The 23,770-nt window shown below is 40.5% G+C and overlaps 2 protein-coding genes across 2 annotated transcripts; one reads left to right on the forward strand and one right to left on the reverse strand.

Moving 5' to 3' along the window:
- Positions 1–1,104: 1,104 nt before the first annotated feature.
- On the reverse strand, positions 1,105–15,448 carry map1lc3b (microtubule-associated protein 1 light chain 3 beta). The gene is made up of 4 exons (XM_088339656.1): positions 15,156–15,448; positions 7,288–7,343; positions 7,107–7,213; positions 1,105–3,605 (listed from the first exon to the last, which is right to left on the reverse strand). The coding sequence occupies exons 1-4, from the start codon at positions 15,193–15,195 to the stop codon at positions 3,428–3,430; spliced, it is 381 nt and encodes a 126-aa protein (XP_088195782.1). The 5' UTR covers positions 15,196–15,448; the 3' UTR covers positions 1,105–3,427.
- A 9-nt stretch (positions 15,449–15,457) lies between these two features.
- LOC148362244 (uncharacterized) lies at positions 15,458–23,097 on the forward strand. The gene is given in 3 exon segments (XM_088340215.1): positions 15,458–15,489; positions 22,324–22,950; positions 23,064–23,097. Coding segments are annotated over 3 exon segments (693 nt in total).
- The last annotated feature ends 673 nt before the right edge of the window (positions 23,098–23,770 follow it).

The following is a 23,770-nucleotide window of genomic DNA, read 5'->3' on the forward strand; positions in this document are numbered from 1 at the left end:
TACTCCTTCATTGAAAATAAATTTGAATAACTTAAATATTCAAATTACATTACACGGGCGGCAAGGCGGCTGAGTGGTTAGCGCGTCCGCGGCACAGTTCTGAGGTCATGGGATCAAACCTGTGTGGAGTTTGCATGTTCTCACCATGCTTGCGTGGGTTTACCCCGGGCATTCGGGTTTGCTTCCACATTCCAAAAACACTGCACAGATTTGTTGTAAATTAAACAGTGACAGAAGCTATGAGAAATTCAAATGATGAAATGTCTTTTGAGCAAATGTTTGCCCGATGTAGGAAAAAAAAAATCGAAATTAGGGGAATTTCCTGATGTTACCACTAGGAACCAGGCTTTAAAGTAATTTTAACATCATCTTATTACTGTATTTGATTTTTTTGTGATCCGGAATGTGTTCTATAGCTATTTAGGGTTAACTTGTATGCTTTTGGGAGGCAGGGAACGAATTAATTGCTTTTCAGGCATTTCATATCTGGAATATTCGCTCGAGATACAAGCAATTCTAGACAAGAGCTTTAATTAATTCAGTATGTAGAGGCCTCGCCGTCTGACAAAATGACATCATCTTGGACATTTTTCCATTCATCCATCCATTATCTGCACCGCTTATCCTCAGTAAGTTCACAGGGGTGCTGGAGCCCATCCTAGCTATCTTCAGGCAGTGGGCACCCTTAACTGGTTGACAGACAACTCACTCACTCATTCGCACCTAGGAACAATTTTGGACCGGCCAATTAACCTAAAATTGGATGTTTTTGGAATGTGGGAGGAAACCAGAGTGCCCAGAGAAAACCCACGCAAGCACAGAGAGAACATGCAAACTCCACAAAGGAAGGTCTGATCCCATCACCTCAGAACTGCGCTGCCGTGCTGCCTTATCTTGGACAACTTTAGGATCATTTATTTCTCAATTCCAATCAATGGGGTTGATGGCGGCACTGAGCCATCCCTTTACAGGTATTGTGGTGGACAGGCATTGTGGGAAATGTGGTTTTCGGGTCAAGCACTCTTTTGACCGGCTTATTTTTAGACGCTCAAACATTTTAAGTCTGACACACGTTTTCGTTGAAAAGATTCACAACTTCAAAAATGTTTTTCAACCTTTATTGTTAACAAAATATGAACATAAATACACATATGGCTATTGCTTGGTGTGAGCGTGTGTGACAAACGGGCTGAATGGGGATGGAAGACGCACACAAACCAATGCTCCCCCTCACCCCTCGGACTTGCAATTGTCCGATAGCCAAAGCTGAGAACGGTGAACTTTGAAACGACTTAAAAACTTAGATAAAAGACTGCCATGCAAAAACAGTTGTACCTCCACAAACATAAAAAGCGCTAAGGTCCGTACGCAGACAGCTTGTAACTGACGTGTATCTGGATATTTACCACGTGGGCCGCCGAAACTGCTATAGACTCGAGGACCTCTTTTTCTTGCACTTAACTGAACCGGTCAAGATTTTCAAATAAGCTTGCTGTAGTGTCCAATGGTCAACTTACATCCAAATCGCTGCGATACGTTCTTAGCCAGGGGTGCTTATTACGAAGACTGTGATCTAATGGTGGATCCCGGAAGTAGCACTGGTAGATCAAGGTCTATTCAGTGTTTTGTATTTGGTCTGATAAGACACATTTATGGAAGTTAACACATTGGATTTTTTGGGAGAACTATTGTCAGCATTCAAATGAACAAATTAGGAATTTATTTTTCAATGCAGACTGCCATTGAACCTTCATTCGTTAGTTTTTAGTTTTGTCAAAGAATGTAAACGGAATCCTTAAATATATATCCGAAATATTTGGATGTTTTTACAGTTTCTGTGACGGGTACATCATTTTGACTTTGACATTTTTAAGTTTGCACTAAAAGGGTGAGCACTCCTGTTCTAGCATCGGACATGAATGTTGAAAAACAGTGGAACCTCGGTTTTCGAACGCCTCTCAGTTCAGACAAATCGGTGTTCGACCAAAAATTTCGAGAAATTCTTGCTTCGCTTTTCGTCCAAAAATTTGGAGTTCGAACGCCGGTACGCTAGGGTCCGATGCTGAGCGGCGTACGGGTGTTTTAGCCCCTAATTATGCCTCCGAAGAAGTCGGTGCAAGCAGGACAGGTGAAAAAAAAAACAAGTTGTTCGTCCAACTAATGCCTTTAAGAAAGACATAATAGCTAAATATGAAAGAGGTGTACGAATTTCCGATCTTGCTAGGGAATACAGCATGGCTAAATCTACTATCAGTACGATAGTAAAGAATAAGGAGGCTGTGAAATCGAGTGATGCGGCTAAGGAAGTTAGCGCTAAAGGCAAGCAACTGTTTTGGAAGAGGTTGAAAAACTTTTGAGGATTTTTCTCTCCCCACCGTCCACCACAAAGGTAAGAAATCCTATTCATAATCCTTTTTTTTTTTTTACACGTTCATGTTAGCGTAATCTTTCGTACGGAAGATTACGCTAACATGAACGTCGTACGATTAGCCTGGGTTAGCTTCATGTTTACGTTCATGGTAAACATTCAGGGTGTTGGAACGGATTAAAATGATTTCACATTACTTTTAATGGGAAAAACGATTTTCCGTGATCGACCAAATCGGTTTACGAACAGGGTTCTGGAACGGATTATGGTCGAGAACCGAGGTTCCACTGTACTTGAATTAGCAAACTGCGGGTAATCTAACAGGGATGGACACTCACACCTCACACTCATCGATGCCAAAGATACAAGGAAATTGTGGACCGAACTTTCGGTTTTTTTTTTGTCCAAAGTGACTCAAGACAGACCCGAGGGTGGCGCTACTTATGAGGTACTGTGTCGTTACTGTCTCCGACATAACAAAGTGGACATCTAGGTTTGACTCTGGAAGAGATTTACTTCATGAACACGAAAGTTCAAGAGTGGAATCTTCGGGCCTGGAGGCTACATCCACTTCTGCAACAAGGTCTACTTCAGCAATGCCTCACTGTCTATAGTTGATTCTCAACATCATGCACGCTCGCCTCCCTAAAGCTTCGACTTTAGCTTTGTTCAGTTGCGAGCGTAAATATAAATCTATAAAAAGCACGGCGCCGCGTAACTTTAATGGTAGGGGAAAATTGTAAGCTGAAAAGTGAAGAGGAACGCTCTACGATTGGATCTAGCCACAATGCGGGAAAGACTGCTACGTTGCCATGACAGCAGACAGGATCACGGATATAAAAAAAGGGCCCCGTTTCTTCTCTTTTTGGAGCGAGAACCGATACAACAGAAAAGCCTCTACTTGGAGCTTATGTTTAGAGCAGGTTTTGTTTTAATAGGTGCAGTCAAGACTAATGCGACGGCAATACGGCGTTGTTACTCGGGGAAGAAAACAATCAAACAAAACCGATAAAACCTAATTGTCCAATGGCTGGCCAAGAGGAATAAGAGGACGGGAGATCACTGGGGGTTGGGAACAGCGCCAAAGGTCTCCTGGGAGGCGTAGACCATGTAGAGGAAGCCATCTTGGTCGCGCTCCCGCTCGTACACTTCGGAAATGGCGGCCGAGACCGACACCATGCTGTGGCCGTTGACCAGCAGGAAAAAGGCCTGGTTGGAATTCAGCTGCAGGCGCCTCCTGGTGGTTGAGAGCAGAAGACATTAGGGCAGGCGTCACCAACCTTTTGAAAGCTAAGAGTTATTTTTTGTTAACGAAGGACTACCATTTAGATAAATATATCTAAGATAACAACTTATGTTATGCCTATGTTGTTACTACAGAGCTTAGCAGAAGTATTGACCCCCGAGAACTTTTTATCATATTGCCACATTTCAGGCTTCAAAATTGGAAGCTAAAAAACTGAAAATAATTTCTAAGAATCAACAACATGTTAGAAACAATAGCAAATCACGGATCTAAATTATTCCGACAGTTTATATTACGGTATATTTACAATGAAAAAAACTGAAAAGTAGGTGTTGCAAAAATATCGGATCCCTCTCTCAGCTCCGCCCACTGACTTCAGAATTTCCCTGATGGCTTCTGAATGATCCAATGTAGACATAAATGACTAACAATGACAAACAGAGTGAACCCGTGTGTCATTATGTCTTGGTTTAAATACACCTCAACAGACAGCATTGCGAAGACCAAAGAACCAACAGGCAAGTCCGGAATGAAAATGCAGAGAACTTCAAAGCGGGAATGGGATACAATAAGATTAGCAACATTTACACAACTCCCGTGGCACTGTGCCAGCCATAATATCAAAATAGAGAGCATAAAACCACTGCGAACCTACCAAGACCTGGCGGTCTTTCTAAACTTTCGACCAAAACAAGGAAAAAACTACCGTATTTTCACGACCATAGAGCGTACCATGTTAAAAGCAGCAATCTCTTTGCTCTTTTGTTCAACAGCAGGGCCAGACAGCTTTCACTGGTTTACCCATGCAGCATCATACAAGTGCCCTGCCCATCCGTTAGAACGCATCCAAACATCCCACTATCCTTTTACAACACCTCTCCACTCATTCCTATCACCAACAAGACCTACCTATCTACCTTCCACTAGATTTATACCTCTTTCCTGCAGTGCACTCATAACACCATCCATCCATGTCAATCACGGCCTTCCTCTTGGTCTCTTTCCATTTACTTCTGCTCAGTAGATCCTCTTCAACATTCGCTTCTCATCCATCCTCTCCATGTGTCCAAACCAACCGAGTACTCTCTTATAAACACGCTTGCTCAGTTCCACGACTACTCCAGTTCTGTCTCTCACAATTTTATTTCTCAATCTATCCAATCTTGTCACTCCTAACATAGTCCTCAAACACTTTATCTCAAAAACATTTAATTTCCTTATTAAATCTGCGTTCAGGCTCCAAGTCTCTGCACCATACAACACAGTCGGCACGATCACACTCTCACACAGTCCCCTCTTAACATCCATACTCATACTCTTGTTGCTCATCACTCTCCTCAGAGCACCCAAAACCTTGCTTCCTTGATTCACTCTGTGCAATACCTCGCACTCCATTCCACCAACTGCAGCCACATCACAACCCAAGTACCTAAAGCTTTCAACTTCTTCCAGCACCTGTCCATGCAACCTTATTTCTAACGTCATGCCCACTCCATCCCGTGAACACTTCATCACCTTAGTCTTCCCAACATTCACACATAACTTACGCCTATCAAATACTCTTCCAAACTCCATTACCAATTTTCTCAATGTTTCCTCAAAATCAGCCACAAGTGCTGTCATCTGTAAACAACAACTGACTTACCTGTCAAACCGTTCCACTGTTATCGATTATCTCTACACCTCTGCAAATTACTCTTGCATTCACCTCTCTCACCATGCCATCCATGTACACATTAAACAGCCATGGTGACATCACACACCCCTGTCTCACACCAGTCAACACAGGGAACCACTCACTTGTCTCACTCACTACTCTTACACATGCTCTGCTGTTCACATAAAAACTCTTCAATGCTTCCAACAACTTTCCACCCACTCCATACATTACCATCACTTGCCACAACACCTCTCTATCAACTCGGTCATATGCCTTTTCCAAGTCCATGAAAACCAAATAGATATCCTTACCTTTTGCAAAATATTACTCACGCAGTACAACAGGTGTGTGAGAAATATTTTGCAATAGGTAAGGATGTCTATTTGGCTTTCATGGACTTGGAAAAGGCTTGTATAAGAATTGATTACAAAGTAAAAGACATGGATAAAACGAAATTTTTAAAAAAGAGCACCATAGCGCACAATGGGGGTCTAAAAAGTATCACTGTTGTGCTTTGCTCGATGACCCACTGCTCAAGTCTTCCCTCCAAAGTCCTCCTCTAAAACTCCTCTAAAGGGCGGATTAACCGGTCTTTCAGGGTCAAAATTCTAAATGATACACAGGTGTTCAAATACTTATTTGCAGCTGTATAACACAAATAAATTGTTCAAAAATCATGCATTGTGGATTTTTCTTTTTAGTTTATCTCTCTCACAGTGGGCATGCAACTACGAGGAAGATTTCAGACCCTTCCATGATTTTATAAGTGGGAGAAATAGCTAAATAGCAGGTTGTTCAAATACGTATTTCTATTTTGTACGTAGCATTTGTGATACAGTGGAACCTCGGTTTTCGAACGCCTCTCAGTTCGAACAAATCGGTGTCCGACCAAAAATTTCAAGAAATTCTTGCTGCGCTGTTCGGTCAAAAAAATTGGAGTTCGAACGCCGGTGCGCTAGGGTGCGATGCTGAGCGGCGTACGGGTGTTTTAGCCCCTAATTATGCCTCCGAAGAAGTCGGTGCAAGCAGGACAGGTGAAAAAAAAAACAAGTTGTTCGTCCAACTATTGCCTTTAAAAAAGACATAATAGCTAAATATGAAGGAGGTATGCGAGTGTCCGATCTTGCTAGGGAATACCCCACCATCCACCGGCGCCTTCTGCTGACCACCACAAAGGTAGGAAATCCTATCCATAAGATTATGATAACACGAACGTACGATTAGCCTGGGTTAGCTTTAAGTTTACGTTAAACATTAAGGGTGTTGGAACGGAGCCCCCTTTCCAATGAAGCACTAGCCACTTGTGGTGCTAAATGACTTGTAAACGACCTGATTTTTTTATTTTTACACGTTCATGTTAGGGGAATCTTTCGTACAGACGATAACGCGAACGTACGATTAACCTGGGTTAGCTTTATGTTGACGTTAAACATTCGAGGTAAACATTCAGGGTGTTGGAACGGATTAAAACGATTTACATTATTTTTAATGGGAAAAATGATTTCGGTGATCGAACAAATCGGTTTTCGAACAGGGTTCTGGAACGGATTATGGTCGAGAACCGAGGTTCCACTGTATTTGATTTTCTTTCTAATGTTTAATATGTATATACTATTTTATCTTTTTAAACTAGAATACGGATCTGATTTCTATCCTGTGCCACATAACAATTTTAGCTTGCCGGGGGTCTACTATATTTTTATTTTTAAATGTAATTGCAAACCAATTTTTTAACTGATTTTTTATTAATCTGCAAAGACATAAGCAAATCATACGTATCTGTTTGGCAAAACAAGAAGAGACAAAAGAAAATGCAAACTTTGCTTGCCGACCTGATAATCTTGATGAGCTCGCTCATGTTGACGTGGTCTGGCACCAAGAACTTGGTCTTGTCCAGGATTGGGAGCTGCTTCTCCCCTTTGTACCTCTCGATGATCACCTGCGGAACAGTGAAACGTGGAGCGCTGAATAATCCGTTTTCATTCATGCCTTAAGCCAGAGCTGAAGACTCACGGGGATCTTGTTAGGATGCTGCTCCCGAATCAGTCGAACATCTTCCACTCTTTGATCTGCAGGGGACAAGAGCGCACACATGTCAGGAGAAATAAGTAAAGAAGCCAAAAACACAACGAGAGGATACCTTGAACATGCCAAATTAGACATTCTGAAGCAACGTGATCACAGCGCTCGAAAGATTCCGTTTCATATTGCGTGTTTTAAATTTTTAATTATTTCACAGAACATAAACGGCAGTAGCTCAGAAGGTAGAGCGCTCGTCTTGGAATCAAGGTCGCAAGTTCGATTCCTGGCTCCTCGAAGTGTCCTTGGGCAAGACACTGAATCCCTAATGCCCCCCATACACAGGTAGGTGCCTTGCATGGCTGACGCTGCTATCGGTGTGTGAGTGTGTGAATGGGCAAGTGTAAAGCACATTGTAAAGCACTTTGGGAGGTCTTCATTGACTTGAAAAGTGCTATATGAATGCAGAACATTTACATTTATCAAAAAAACATCTAAAAGGGAGCTGAAATGAGTGTCTGCCATCTTGTAGCTTCGGGTAAAGCCCAAATTATCCCCAAAAACAGAAGCGAAATAGTGCAGCTTGGTCACCTTGTGTCTCCATAGTCTGAATTCTTCTTTGTGCTTTGTTGCACTCACTTTTGGTTGCATTACGCAATACAGTGACTTCTAGTGGTCAAATATTAATGTGCTGAATCGTGCTGCTAGCGAGCACTGCTACAACTCCCTAAGTTTATAGCCGAATTTTGATGACAGGTCATTGGATACAATTGGTTAGTGACGGACTATTTATTCAGAGTTATATTCAACTGTAAGTCGGGTCACCCTAACTTCCTGGCTGCACCATTTCAAATCCAGTCATGTAAACAGAACAGGTTTGTGGTGGCGTCACAACACAGTAATGTCTAAGGGTGCTGATGAGAAGCTTTCATTACTCCTCCAGTTCAATAGGTTTGTGCTTTACATTATAAAATACCAACAAAATTGCGCATGAAAGGTGTTTTTCTGTTAATGAGGGATGCACCGAAACAAAAATTTGGGGCCCAAACTGAAAATGGGTAATGCTTGACAAACATACTTAGAGGAAAAGTAAAGTATATCACAAAAACAAAAAACGAATGAATATTTCAACGTTTGCTTTGCAAAGACTTGCTTAAAAGGCACTGTATACAACTTTTAAGACTATCTATATACCCTGGTCATATCCTTCGAGAGGGGTGACCGACAGCAAGAGAAACACATACACAAAAACAAAGAAGAAAAAAGGAAAAAGTAGCAAAAAACACAAAAAAATTGACAATGGCCCACCCAAATGCCAAAACACCCAAACAAGTAAAGCACTTCTGCACCCCAGTTGGTCATGCTTTCGTCCCTCCAGATGAAACGGGACACAAGAAAGCAGCTATGTCACTTGGGTCAGGGTGACAAAACACACTCTTCTGTTCAACAGCAGGGAACGACAGCATTCACTGGTTTACCCCTGCCGCATCATACAGGTGCCCTGCCCATCCCTTAGGAAACCGTCCAAACATCCCACTATCCTTTTAAAACACCTCTCCACTCATTCCTATCACCAACAAGATCTACCTACCTATCTACCTTCCACTGGTCTCCTTCCATTTACTTCTGCTCTGTAGATCCTCTTTAACATTCACTCATCATCCATCCTCTCCATGTGTTCACTTTTAATACTGAGTTGCAGCTTATTATCTGTTGATTTTGAATACTTATATTTAAAAAAAAAAGCATTGAATTGCCTTGAAAAATTCTGGCAGCGTAACAAATGAAGTGAAACTGCTGGAAGACATGAAATGTTAAGTAACACAAGCAAGTTCATTCTACGTTAGTACATTGAGTAAAGTGGCTGGTCATGATTAAAAATGGCTTGTAGTTAATGTAGCGCTCACTTTATAGGAGTACATATATTTTAGGAATTTTGCTTTTAATAGACAGGACAGTGAATAGTTCCAAGAAAACGGAAGAAAGAGAGATCTAATGATAACGTTGATGCAGTAGTCGGCAACGAATCACACTCAATTATCCGCACGGATCAATATTGGTAAACTGTCAAGTTTTCTCTGTAGTGTTGGCATGGAAACATTATCCAAAGTCCGGCTAACGGCTAACAAAAACATGGGAGCAAAGACAGGGTTACTACAGCTTTAAGGCATGTTCATTTCAAGACTCTTAAAATGCCTTTTGGAATCAAATTTAAGACCACGTCAACAAAAAAAAATCACAATAGAAACCAACAAAACAAAAACACATGAATTAGAGGCATTCATTATTTAAAAAAAAAAGATTTAAATCACATTTTGGTCCAGTTGAAAACTTGGCATCTAAAAAAAAGTTTTAGACATGGAAGACTATAAATAAAAAGCACATTTACAGTCCTTCATGGATCCTTAGTTTAAACTGGCAGATAACTACTAATTCCGAAGAACTCTTTAGCGACATTCATGGAGCATTTTGATGATGCATGAAAAATCACTTTTTTGTCCAGTGTAAAAATAACACTGCTACAGGACTGTCTCGGAAAATTAGAATATTGTGATAAAGTTCTTTATTTTCTGTAATGCAATTAAAAAAACAAAAATGTCATACATTCTGGATTCATTACACATCAACTGAACTATTTCAAGCCTTTTATTATTTTAATATTGCTGAATTTGGCTTACAGCTTAAGAAAACTCAAAAATCCTATCTCAAAATATTAGAATATCATGAAAAAGTATACAAGTAGGCTATTCAACTAATCACCTGAATCATCTAATTAACTCGAAACACCTTGCGAGGGTTTCCTGAGCCTTAAAAACACTCAGCTTGGTTCAGTAAACTAAATCACAAGTATGGGGAAGACTGCTGATCTGACTGCTGTCCAGAGGACCATCATTGATACCCTCCATCAGGAGGGTAAGACACAAAAAGAAATTTCTCAAAGAGAAGGCTGTTCACAGAGTGCAGTTTCAAAGCATATCCACAAAAAGTCTGTTGGAAGGGAAAAATGTGGCCGGAAACGCTGCACAACCAAGAGAGATGACCGCAGCCTTAACAAAATTGTGAAGAAGAGCCGCTTCCAGAATTTGGGGGAGCTTTAAAGACAGTGGGCTGAAGCTGGAGTCCAGGTATCAAAAGCCACAGTTCACAGACGTGTCCGGGAAATGGGCTACAATAGCCGTATTCCCATGGTCAAGCCACTTCTGAACTCAAGACAACGGAAGAAGCGTCTGACTTGGGCTATGGAGAAGAAGCACTGGACAGTTGCAGAGTGGTCCAAAGTCCTCTTTTCAGACGAAAGCAAGTTTTGCATTTCATTTGGAAGTCAAGGCGCCAGAGTCTGGAGAAAGGCTGGAGAGGAGCAAAATCCAAGTTGCTTGAAATCCAGTGTGAAGTTCCCACAGTCAGCAATGGTTTGGGGAGCCATGTCAGCTGCTGGTGTTGGTCCACTGTGTTTCATCAAGTCCAGAGTAAATGCAACTGTGTACCAAGAGATTTTAGAGCACTACATGCTTCCATCTGCTGAAAAGCCCTATGGAGATGAGGATTTCATTTTCCAGCATGATCTGGCACCTGCCCACAGTGCCAAAACCACCAGTAACTGGTGCACTGACCATGGCATCACTGTCCTTGATTGGCCTGCTAATTCCCCTGACCTGAACCCCATCGAGAATTTGTGGGGTATAGTTAAGAAGAAGATGAAAGACACCAGACCTACAAATGCAAATGAGCTGAAGGCCACTATCGAAGCATCCTGGGCATCAATAACACCTCAGCAATGCCACAGGCTGATTGCCTCCATGCCACGCCGGATGGATGCAGTAATCCGTGCAAAAGGATTCCCAACCAAGTACTGAGTGCATCAATGGACATTTTCAAATGTTTGATTTAGTTTTGCTGTTATAAAATTATTTATTTTACTTGGTCTGAGGAAGTATTCTAATATTTTGAGATAGGATTTTTGAGTTTTTCAGCTGTAAGCCAAAATCAGCAATATTCAAATAATAAAAGGCTTGAAATAGTTCAGTTGATGTGTAATGAATCCAGAATGTATGACATTTTTGTTTTTTTAATTGCATTACAGAAAATAAAGAACTTTATCACAATATTCTAATTTTCTGAGACAGTCCTGTATATATTTATGAACAATTCTGAGTTCAGCATCATAAAAGCACATGCTTGGGAAAAACAACAACTTTGTACTCCCTGGATATGGACAATTGACACATGTTACTAAATCTTTGTGTTTAAATTTCAAAAATTTGATTTAAGACATTATAACGCCAATTAAGGCTTTATTTTTAGAATAATGAATGTTATGCCTTTTCAAGGAACACTGAATAAACTTTTAAGAAAATGTCTTATTGGAAAAACATTGGCAGCGCTCCTATTTTGACGCCTCATCTTACGTTTGACATGATGTCATGTTTTTTTTTTTTTTACCCTTTTTCGATTTTTTGTTTTGGCCGAAACTCAAATGCAGTTTCAGCTATTTTCGACGGAGAAATTATGCACATTCCTACTGTTAACTCATTTAGTAAAAATGGATCCATGCCGTTTACGGCAGTCTTTAAAATTAATTGTATTAAATGCTATTAGAGGTAAAGTCGGGTCCCCAAAAAAAAAAATCCAGTCCGACCCGTCCCAGGCCCGCAGGTAATAAAGCCCGACTCAGGCTGAGCCCAACGTATTAACTGGATTTGGAGGACTGAGCCAAAGAAAACCCGAAAATTCATATAATCTTTGAGATGACTCGGGAGGAGGAGAGGTGAATTATGATAACAGATTAAAGTATTTTAAAACGAAATATAAGTTAAACATGACTGTATAAAGATATATATCTTTTATATTTCTGTCTCTACAGAGGTTACATCAACAATTTTCCGGCATTGACGGGAAAATTCTATGGCCTTTGGTCTTTTTAACCGTTTTGAAAATTCAGCCACAGACCACAGCAGCAGTACGTCTTTTAAGATGGTCCCCGCAACTTGATATTTTGCCACTCTTTGCTGCCATCTCCTGGCCTAAAGTCATGATCGCAGCCTCAGTCGGCTCATTCCTCGAGTAATAATAAACTCTTATTGTTCATCTTTTTGGGGGTTTGGGTAGGAGTTTGGACTGCAATTGAAACAGGCCTTTTCAGGCAACACTAACAAAAACCTTGGAGACTAGCATTAAATAACTCTCAACCTGTCCCATCAGTTTCCTGCTTCCTAATGTGTTGCAAGTCATGAAAAAGTGGTGATAAAAGATAAAAATATAAAGACAAAGAAAAAAAGATAAAAGCACATAGGCGCGGTGGAAAAAATTATACAGGTTCTTTGAACTCAGTTGAGCATTAGGGAAACCTCACTTTCAAGAATCTAGTGTGTCACTTTGAGAGAAAAAGAGAAAGACCAAAGAAAAAAATGACGGCTTGATAATAAAAGAGAAAAAAGTCAGAATCGACCCGAACATGATGATTGACATTTCAATAAGGGCTTAAGATCTGACCTATAATGAATGTCACAACGTGGGAGAGCAAGTGTGAACCAAACCAGAGAGGGTCCAACGATATTAACTGCTATGAAGACCAAAACAAGTTTTAAGAGTGGGCAAAATGCATTGACCCCGATAACCCACTCAAAGAAAGCCAAGTGTACCGTGGCATTTATCTTATCTGAAGCAGAAATGAACATTTAACTGCTAAAGCTCATAAACACACCCTTAACAAACAAACATCAGATTGCTTCAAAAATATTCTCAAAATTATTAACCGCTGTATCAATGATTTGTCTCTACTTTGATAAGACTACTTTTAAGGGAGCATCGGGAGACAACGTAATTTACACAACTCAGCTGTTGTGACAGTAAATTGGACCTCCAAATCAAATTGTCCCACTGACGCTGAGTTTATACGACTTGGAAATGTAGGACAATCTCCTGTGATAACACTTAAATTAGGTTAAGTTGACCGATCAGGAACAGGGTAGCACTGTGGGTGCTGTTTGTCTCTCATGACACGTCTGAGTCATTGCTTTTCAGTGGACACCTAGAGAAGGCCGAAGACATTTTGAACCTGTTTGTGACGATATTTAGTTACATTTCATGTCTTATATTTAGTAACGCCGTTGAGAGTTGACACCATTTATTTTTATTTTGCACATTAGAAGGAAAGAGACGGAGAATGCCATCAAAACAGCAGCTCTGCCATGATTGACCAACAAGACAAAAGGGTGTGTGTGTACCTTGGCATCAGGGTTGGGTAGGGTTACTTAAACTGGATTACTTTCAATTACTTTTCGATTACTCCAATACCAAATACGCTAATAAAAGACAAAATAAACTAAATATGAATAAAATGATGACTCACAAGACGTGGTAAGCTTTCTCTCCTGGCTTTGATCTCCGGCAAAACGAACATAAAATGCGACAGAAACAAAATGACAGGGATGTGATTGAGGTGATGAGAAAAAGTCTGAAACCTAGCTGGGGGTTTGGGGGGCCAGGGCAGAGCCCAGTGGGGGGGCGATGCCCCCCCCCAAAACTCCTGGGTTTTAAGCAATTTACTTGTCCAAAACCATGCTTAAATTAATAATTTAACATATTTAGAAGATTTAAATAACAAAAGAATTTTCCCACATACCTGATTTTTTTTGTAAATACTGCAAGGTCAGTTCAAATGCAGTTCAGACCCTGCAGCTTGTGCAACGATGTGGCCAATTTATGCAATTTTTCTAACGGCCACCAGGGTGAACCAGAGCAATAAAGGAAAGAGTGAGACAGTCTGATTTGTTTGCTACGCAAGTGAAAAAGTCGGAATTCCGACTATAGTCGGAAAAATCACATCCCTGAAATGAAAATAAATCCAAACGGCTTGCCAACATCATTTTTGCCGTTCCATGTATTCCAAGCCTGCACAAAATTGAGTAATTTTATTCATATTTTGTTTATTTTGTCTCTTAGTCTATTAATATCCTTTTAACTGTCGTTTGAAACTTTGGAAAGGAGTGTAGAGGTGTTGTGAAAGGATAGTAGGATTGTGGACGCGTTCTTAAGGATGGGCTGGGCACCCGTATGATGCGGCAGGGGTAAACCAGTGAAAGCTGTCGGGCCCTGCTGTTGAACAAAAGAGTGTGTTGAGTCATCCTGACCTTGCTGTCCGTCACCCAAAGTAGATAGATAGATACTGTAAATAGCATAGCATGCAAGATAGATAGATAGATAGATAGATAGATAGAAACTTTGGCACAGTAACAAACATGAAAGGGCTAAAAGTGAAACAAAGTTGGCAAAAACAGATGCTGGACGGGGGCGACCTGGTGCAAGGATGGGGCTGGATCCGTCTCACGTGCAGACATTGCAAAACAGAGATAAATACACGTGTTTTTCCACCGGAAGTCGGTTGTGTTACTATCCAAGAGAGTTCAATGAGTACTAAAGAAATATACACATAGCACGATTATGCCGTAGTAACCTTGCTGTGAAATAAGTAAGATTCAGGAACTTTAAACAAGTGTTAAATGCAATGTTATTCGCTCCTCTTGAAAAGTCTCCCATCCCCCAATCCTGCAGTTCCCTATTTCGAAACCTCTTCGCACTTGTTTTGTACCGTCGTCTCACAAAAAAACAGCAGGTTAAGCTTACTAAACACCATCGAATGGCTGCGTCTCCAACGGGTTTGGTGTTTGATTTAAATGGTAAAAAAAATAACAAAACGAGGCCCTCGAGTAAACAAGATTGTCTGGTCCGGAATTGTGTTTATAAGCAGTTTTACTCTGCCCCCCCCCCCCCCCAAAAAAGCTGATATCGTTTGATGTGTTATCTTACATGGCGGACACATTAAACATTCGAAGGCAGAATAATACTTAAAAGAGAACACCTACCAAATGTTCTCCTTTGTTTGAAGGACTTTTCCGAAGGCATGCTGCGTCAAAGTCGTCGTCCCAGTCGACAACGGGAGGTAAATGGCGGCGCTAGCGTAACAAAAGGGACGATATTAATCGCCGGGTTGTGCTGCAGTTTCGTAATGGCAGCGAGTTGAAGAGTTGGAGGAGTGATTCTTGACGTTATTCGATGTTCGTCGACGTTCTCGTTTCCGTCCTTTGTGTTTTGATGGTGACGAGCTCTGGAAAGCGAGCAAAACAAACCCGTCAGCTGACCACTTACGTCACTGTGTTTCTCCAACATGGAGCAACACATGGACACTGAAATGCTTACGTGCCTTTCTTTTCTTTAGTTCCTGTCAAATCAGCTCGTCGTCATTTCGTTCCGTTTTATCTCTTGTTTACTTTAATTCGACAAAGTTGTGTGAATTTCAGAATGAAGACAATTGCCTGCCAACCAAGTGGTCTTGTGGATAAGATCCAGACTCAGCCTCTTGGCTGGGAGCAAGTGTCTCGGCCTCTTGGCTTTGTAGTGTATTATGATTTGACCGATAACGGATAATGGATAATTGATAAAGAATATAGAACAATAAACCTCTACAAACACCCCCCCTCCCTGTAATTTTCCACGGGTCTGAGCGTTAACACAAAGTCGATGAGCAACGCTTGAAACAACAGTGAGAGACCATAATCCCAAGTGTGGCAAGATAATTCATTATCAAACATGTCCAAAACTTGACATCAAGTTACATTTTGCTGAGTTTCCGGCAATGCAAAATTATTTTTCTCTTTCGAATGAATTGACTCATGTACTATTGCAAAGGTTGTACGGCCTACAAACGTCGTTTGTTCTTACAATTCTTTCACAAGATATCCATTTCTTTTTATTTCCTGATATATTTTGTCGCATAATATTAACATTTTGGGGGGCTTGTTTTGTCGGTTGTAAGATACAGAACTGTACTTAATCACATTTTATAGTGGAAGTACAATGTTGGCAACCCGATTCACTTGATATCATTGGAAATTATTTGAATGCAACACAAACTTGTTCTTCTTTTTTCCGTGCTTTTTTTTAAATTCCTTTTAAAAAAAATCTCATTGTGTTTATTTTTTTCCGAACTGTTACTTTTTTCTTTTTCTTTTTTTCCTGCATTTCTTTCTTTTCTTTTTGCAATGCCAACACCAAACCTACATCCTTTCTTTAAAGTACAGCTTTTCACCCCTTAAAATTTGAAACAAAAACAAAATCTTGACACAAGACTATAGCATTTTTGGCTACAGGCGATTTATCTAAAAGAAGACTAAGTCTTGGTGCATGAAAAAAACACTCCAACGATCACATTAAATTTTGATTTTGAAGTTTTAAACAAGCAAATGAGGTATACTTGTTTATCATTATCCTGGAGAAAATTGTGTTTCACGTCTATAAATAGAGTGGACAATAACATTTACCGCTTTTAATGTCACGGTTGGCATGTACTGAATCCCAATATCATTATCAGGGTTGGGTAGGGTTACTTTCACTGGATTTCTCTCAATTACTTTTGGATTACTCCAATACCAAATATGCTAATAAAAGAGAAAAGAAACTAAATATAAATAAAATTACCAAATTTTGTACAGGCTTGGGGAGTAACGGAATACATGGAACGGCAAAAATGATGTTGGAAAGCTGTTTGGATTTATTTTCATTCTGTTTCTGTCGCATTTGATGTTCGTTTTGCCGGAGATCAAAGAGATCAAAGCCAGGAGAGAAAGCTTACCACGTGTTGTGAGTCATCATTTGATTCATATTTAGTTAAAGTAACGCTACCCAACCCTGATCATTATCAATGCTGTCACCAGCCTTTTTAAGGTATCAGTTCATGACTACAGCCCTGGACAAACATAAAATTACAGTCAGCACTAGGTTCTATGCTGTCACTAACCTCCATTTTAATGATAATAATGCCAGACTGGCAGGATAAGAACAAAAACTCAAATATCTGGTCAATAGCCTGGACGAAACATCAACTCAGAACGGGATGGAAATTAGCACAGAAAGAAAACAGTCATGACCAAAAACCCTTAAGACACAGGTGTCAAAGAGGCGGCCCGCGGGCCAGATCAGGCCCGCTAAGGGATTGAATCCGGCCCGCGAGACAACACTCAGAGAAGCACAAGAGAAAAACAAGCGTCAGGTTGAAGTATGTCAACTTGATGTTGCCAAAGCCAGGTTCCTCTCACAAAGAGACTGTACTTTTATTTGTTTCTCTCTCTCTTTCGCTCTCTCTCTTTTCCACCTCTTTCACTCTCTGTGTCTCTATTTTTCCCTTCCTTTGTTGCTCTTTGTCTCTTTCTCTCTCTGTGTCTTTAATTCATTTTTCCTTTCTCGTTCTCTCTTCCTACCCTTCATGTTTTCTTTCATCTTTTCTCCCCTTTTGTCTTTCTATTTCTCTTTGGATTTCTTTCTTCCTCTCCCTTTTCCCCTCTCTCACGACTTCTCTTTTTATCTTTTTGTTTCTCACGCTCTCTCCCTCTCTCTCTTCTTCTTTCTTTGTCCTGCCCTCTCTCCTTTTCCCTCCCTCGTTCTCTTATTTCTGTATCTCTTTTTCTTTCTCTTTCATGTACTAGTCCGGCCCCCGACAGAATGTTTGTTCTATCGTGTGGCCCCCGAGTTAAAATGAGTTTGACACCCCTGCCTTAGGACATCTAAAAACCCAGGCCATGTAGATGGGATGCTACAGGAAAGTTGTAAGCATCAAAGCTACAAAGCCCAAGTGACAAATAAAACATCAGAGGGAAAAATGGACCCTACAAAGGACTGTTGTTAACTATGCAAGACGAAAACTGCAGTGGTAATTACCTCATGTGCAGTCCCTTCTCAAGGTTTCTTCATTTTCCTCATGTTGAGGTTTTTGAGTTTTTCCTTGCCCTTGTGTAGGTTTTAGATCAGGGGATGGTGTCATAATAGTCTGTGGTTTGCAATAATCTGTGGTCTGTGCAGCCCTTTGAGACTCTTTGTGATTAAGGGCTATTCAAATAAACATGACTTGACTTGGTATGGTCCAACAGAAGATCATCAGGACTAGCCAAGATTATTCTCATGGGTAGAGTCGAAAGGGGCAGACAAAAAACCATAAGGAATAGACAGGCGCAAACTTTGCTATGAGCCAAACTCAGGCCAGGAACCGTCATCCGTGAAGAGAGCTGTCCAGAGTTACGTCCTCAGTGGCGCCAAGACAAGCCAGGCTGTTAAGTGAATCATGAACTTGGATTTGTAGCCAATACTTTCAGTTACTTTAAGTGGCTTATGAGCAATTAGGAGCAAACATAACCTTCATTCACCAAACAATACATGCTCGTTTCTTAATGGAAAAATGAACAAGAATAGCCGACATTTTCACACGGGGGCAGATTTATTTTCTTAAAGTATTTAACGAAGTGAATTCCATCGAATTAGCCGAATTATTGTTGTATTAGTCTTCGTCGAGCCTCCCTCTCGATTGTCCCTCGCGATCTATCTTCTGAAGTTCTTCCCACGTCTTTTTCCCAAGCCGGCGTGTCGGCCACCCCCATGGGCAGGCCAGGAACTCCGGGAAGTGCTGATTATCCAATCAGGGCCTGGCCTTCTCTGTCAGCGTCCTGTTATCAACAGAACTAAACAAAACATTCGCATTTGGAACGGTCCGACCTGTCATTGACCTTAAGCCTTTTCTGTGAAAAATCTTCATTGCATTCAATAAATGTAACTTGTATAAAATTGTATAAAATCCCTTATAGTCAAATAAATAAAATATAAAATCCTTCACACCACATCAATATTTTATCATATTAGTCATTTAGTGCTAATTCAAGCACCTTATGACAATCCTTAGATTCAAATGTACTTATCTACTTCTTGTGTTATTCACTTGTCGTTACAATACATTCATTTATCTAGTCATTATACTGTCTCTACATTCTTCTAAGTGGTGCTCTGATTTACTGTAGGCAGTCTCTGAGTCTTATCAAACCTCATGCAGGGTTCAGATTGGACGAGGGACTGGTGTGAAACTGATGTCTTGGTAATTTTCCACTAATTTCTTTGTTCCCCCTTTGGTATTGTTAGGAATCAAATATTAAAATGTACCGTTTACCAAATTGTTCGAATTAGTTATCTGACTCCATTAACCAAACACAACCTACATCCTCCTAACAATGCGCGCTCGTTTCTTGATGGAAAAATGAACAAAGACCGGCATTTCCACACGGGGGGGCAGATTTAATTTCTTAAACAATTTAGCTAAGTGAACTCCATCGAACATTAGCCGAATTAGTGTCGCTCGAGTCTCCGTCAAGCCTCCTCTCTCGATCTTCTGCCATCCTTCTCTCGGCCCACGTTTCTTCCCGCAAGCTAGTGTGCCGGCTCCTCCCATAGGCGTGCCAATGAAAGCCCCCACGTGGCCCCACCATCTTGGGGAAGCGCGTCCCGATGTTTGAAAAACAACAGCAGAGCGTCAGAGTCCTGTTATCAAAATTCCCCAGCCAAAACTTTCCGCATTTGGAACAGCGTGACCTGGCACCCACTCAGTGAAAATCTTCATTGCACTCGAAAAATGTAACCTGTATTTAATCGTATAAAATCCTTTATAGTAAAATGTATGAAATCCTTCAGTATGTAAATGTTTGTCAGCCATTTTAAAGCACACATGTGAAACCTTTGCAGCCATGTTCTGTCATAATATTTTAAAACTGCTCACTCCGGCTCTTGTTTTTCCCATCTTATCTTGCAACTCGGATGTTGATTCCCAGGGTTGGGTAGGGTTACTTTAACTTGATTACTTTCAATTACTTTTGGATTACTCCAATACCAAATATGCTAATAAAAGACAAAAGAAACTAAATATGAATAAAATGATGAGGTAAGCTTTCACTCCTGGCTTTGATCTCTTTGATCTCCGGCAAAACTAACATAAAATGCGACAAAAAACAAAATGAAAATAAATCCCAACAGCTTGCCAACATCATTTTTGCCGTTCCATGTATTCCGTTACTCCCCAAGCCTGCACAAAATTGAGTCATTTTATTCATATTTAGTTTCTTTTGTCTTTTATTAGCATATTTGTTATTGGAGTAATCCAAAAGTAATTGAAAGTAATCCAGTTAAAGTAACCCTACCCAACCCTGTTGATTCCAACACATAGAGGAAGAAAAATACTGTCCTCCTTCAGTAACAATCATAAAAATTGGGGAATGAGCATATTTATTTCATTTTTTAAAACCCATTGTTGAATTTATTGGTGTTTTTGGCCCGCAAACCACTCTGAAAGCCCTATAGTTGGTTAACAAGCAGTACAGGAAGTCGCCTTTAATACATGCTCTTAAAAAAATCAAAAAGGCATCCAGGAAAATAAATCAGTTCTTATTTCGTCCAGTTGGAGGCGCTCTTTGATCATTTGTACTTTGATAAGACTTTTGTTAGCGCTCTTATTGCGCAAAATCGTATCTAATTACAAGCCCAAAGATATCGATGACATCATCTGTTTCTTGATGCTGGTGGTAGTTTTTTCCTAAAACAAAAAATAAATCTATTCTCGACTTTTGGGAATTATTGCAAAGAGCTCCTTACGTCGATTCCTGCAGTTTTGTCACAAAAACTGGACCCTACCTTAATGCGTACTTGTCAAACCCGAATGCCTAAAATGTGCAAAGTCAAGCTGAATAACTCACTTTATTTCAAATAAGTATGAAAATTAAGCTCTGACCTTTAAATCAACTGGGTGAAATAATATCTGCAAGGACCTTTTCCACAAAATGTCCACAAGAAGACGCTAAATACTAACAATATGAGATTATGACCCACCGTTCTTACAGAGCCTATACATGCCAAAATTTTGACATTAAAAAGTGGTCGATGATATTGCATGAAACACAATCAGTCCCCAGAATATTATCTATCCATTATCTACACTGCTTATCCTCAGTAGGGTCGTGGGGGTGCTGGAGCCCATCCCAGCTATCTTCGGGCAGTTGGCAGGGGACACTCTGAACTGGTTGCCAGCCACTCGCAGGTTTCCAAAATATTCAAAAACATATGATTGTTTAAAACCCGAAGTGTCAAATTTTACAAAAACAGAAATATAATGCGATCGTTAAAGCGGTTTATTCACGCTTTAAAGACTTTGTCTCGCTTCAAGATTAAACAACCATAACCTAAAATATTACTATCGGCTAAATATTTTTGTTGTTGTTTGAATTTGGGAAAGAAAAACGCTCTTTGAAGAATGGTGGCGGTGTTGCGCTAATTTCTGAAAAAATACTCAAACTTACTCCCCGTACCTCTAAAAATTTTAAGGGGTTTGAGGCTCTTGTCATGCAGTCCTCTTTAATGTCAATTTATGTAGTAACCAGGGTTGGGCAGGGTTACTTTAACTGGATTACTTTCAATTACTTTTGGATTACTCCAATACCAAATTTGCTAATAAAAGACAAAAGAAACTAACTAGGAATAAAATGACTCAATTTTGTGCAGGCTTGGGGAGTAACGAAATACACGGAACGGCAAAAATGATGTCGGCAAGCTGTTTGGATTAATTTTCATTTTGTTTCCGTCGTATTTCGTTTTGCCGGAGATCAAAGAGATCAAAGCCAGGAGAGAAAGCTTACCACGTGTTGTGAGTCATCATTTCATTCATATTTAGTTTCTCATCTCATCTCATCTCATTAGCTGCACCGCTTATCCTCAGTAGGGTCGCGGGGGTGGTGGAGTCCATCCCAGGAATCATCGGGCAGTGGGCAGGGGACACCCTGAACTGGTTGCCAGCCAATCGCAGGGCACACAGAGACAGACAACTCGCTCGCTCATTCATGCCTAGGGACAATTTGGACCGGCCAATCCACCTGAAATGCATGTCTTTGGAATGTGGGAGGAAACCGGAGTGCCCGGAGGAAACCCACGCAAGCACGGGGAGAACATACAAACTCCGCACAGTAAGTCCGGTAGCTGGATTTGAACCCACACAGGAGGTTCCCAAGACCTTAGAACTGTGCCGCACACGCGCTAACCACTGCGCCGCAATGCTGCCCATATTTAGTTTCTTTTGTCTTTTATTAGCATATTTGGTATTGGAGTAATCCAAAATTAATTGAAAGTAATCCAGTTAAAGTAACCCTACCCAACCCTGGTACTAACTATTTGTTGCAGACCAGGACCATACTCAGTTTTCTTAGATGAATTCTCTGAATTGTTGTCTGACCTAGTAATCTATGCAGACAAATTGATAATTATGGGGGGCTTCAACATTCATATGAACTCCCCACTCAGTTCACTTACTGTTGCGTTTCGGTCTCTAATTGATACATTTGGTTTTAATCAACTGGTTGATTTGCCGACTCATAAATATGGAAACACGCTAGACTTGGTTCCGGCTCGAGGAGTTTCAACCTCAAACGTGACGGTGTTACAGTGTGCTATCGTTATTTCTGATCATTATTTAGTTACATTTGAGGTGCTGGCTAAATGTTGTATTTAAAAAAACTAAAGGATTTGTCAACGCAATATAAGCACTGGCATAGTTTCTGAGCTCTCTGATCTTCTTTCAGTAGTAGTTGCGTCATTTCCTTTATATAAAGTCTCTATTGACTCACTCATGAATGAGTTTAATGCTACCCTGGCTAGTGTCCTGGATTCCGTAGCACCCTTACAGCTTAAATCAGGACCTAAAAGACGCAGGCCTTGGTATACTGATGAAACTAGATTGCTTAAACAAGACTGCACGAAATCTGAAAGAAAATGGCGCGCTACCAAGCTTGAGGTTTTCCGTCAAAACTGGTGTGACAGCTTGTTAAAGTATAAAGCAGCCCTTGCCTCTGCAAAATCAGCCTATTTTTTGAAAGTGATTGCGGCACAAAAGAATAACCCCAAAATGTTTTTCGACATTGTAGCATCGCTAAAGATGTAACAGATTATCCCAGATAGTTCTAAATGCCTTGTTCTCAAAAACTGCTCTGAACATTGACAAATGTAATATTACCCAGAGTGCCTCAGTCAAAAATGTAGGTGTCATATTTGACCCTGATCTGTCCTTTCAAACACATGTTAAGAACATTACTAGAACATTTTTTTCCATCTTCGCAAAATTGGTAAAATTCGACCTATGCTCTCTCAGTCGGATGCGGAGATTATCATTCACGCGTTTGTTACCTCCCGTCTCGATTACTGTAATGCACTACTCTCCGGTCTCCGAAAGTCCAAAATCGAAAGCCTTCAGCTGGTACAAAATGCTGCAGCGAGGGTTTTAACTAAGACAAGAAATTTTGATCACATTACCCCGATTTTAGCTAACCTGTATTGGCTCCCTGTTAGCTTAAGATGTGATTTTAAGGTTCTGTTAGTATTATACAAAATCATGCATGGACTTGCTCCCTCATATCTTTCAGATTTAATTTCCCCCTATGTTCCGGTTCGGAGCCTTCGCTCTGAAAATGCTTGTCTACTAATGATCCCAAGAGCCAAGAAGAGATCCGCATGTTCGAAAGCTTTCTCCATTCAGGCCCCGGTGCTGTGGAATGCTCTTCCCCCTGAGATTCGATCTGCAACCTCAGTGGAAATGTTTGAATCTAGGCTTCAAACACGCTTCTATTCTATAGCA

This window comes from Urocampus carinirostris, chromosome 7, assembly GCF_059441175.1.
Source record: "Urocampus carinirostris isolate Australia breed hairy pipefish chromosome 7, RoL_Ucar_1.0, whole genome shotgun sequence".
NCBI lineage: Eukaryota > Metazoa > Chordata > Actinopteri > Syngnathiformes > Syngnathidae > Urocampus > Urocampus carinirostris.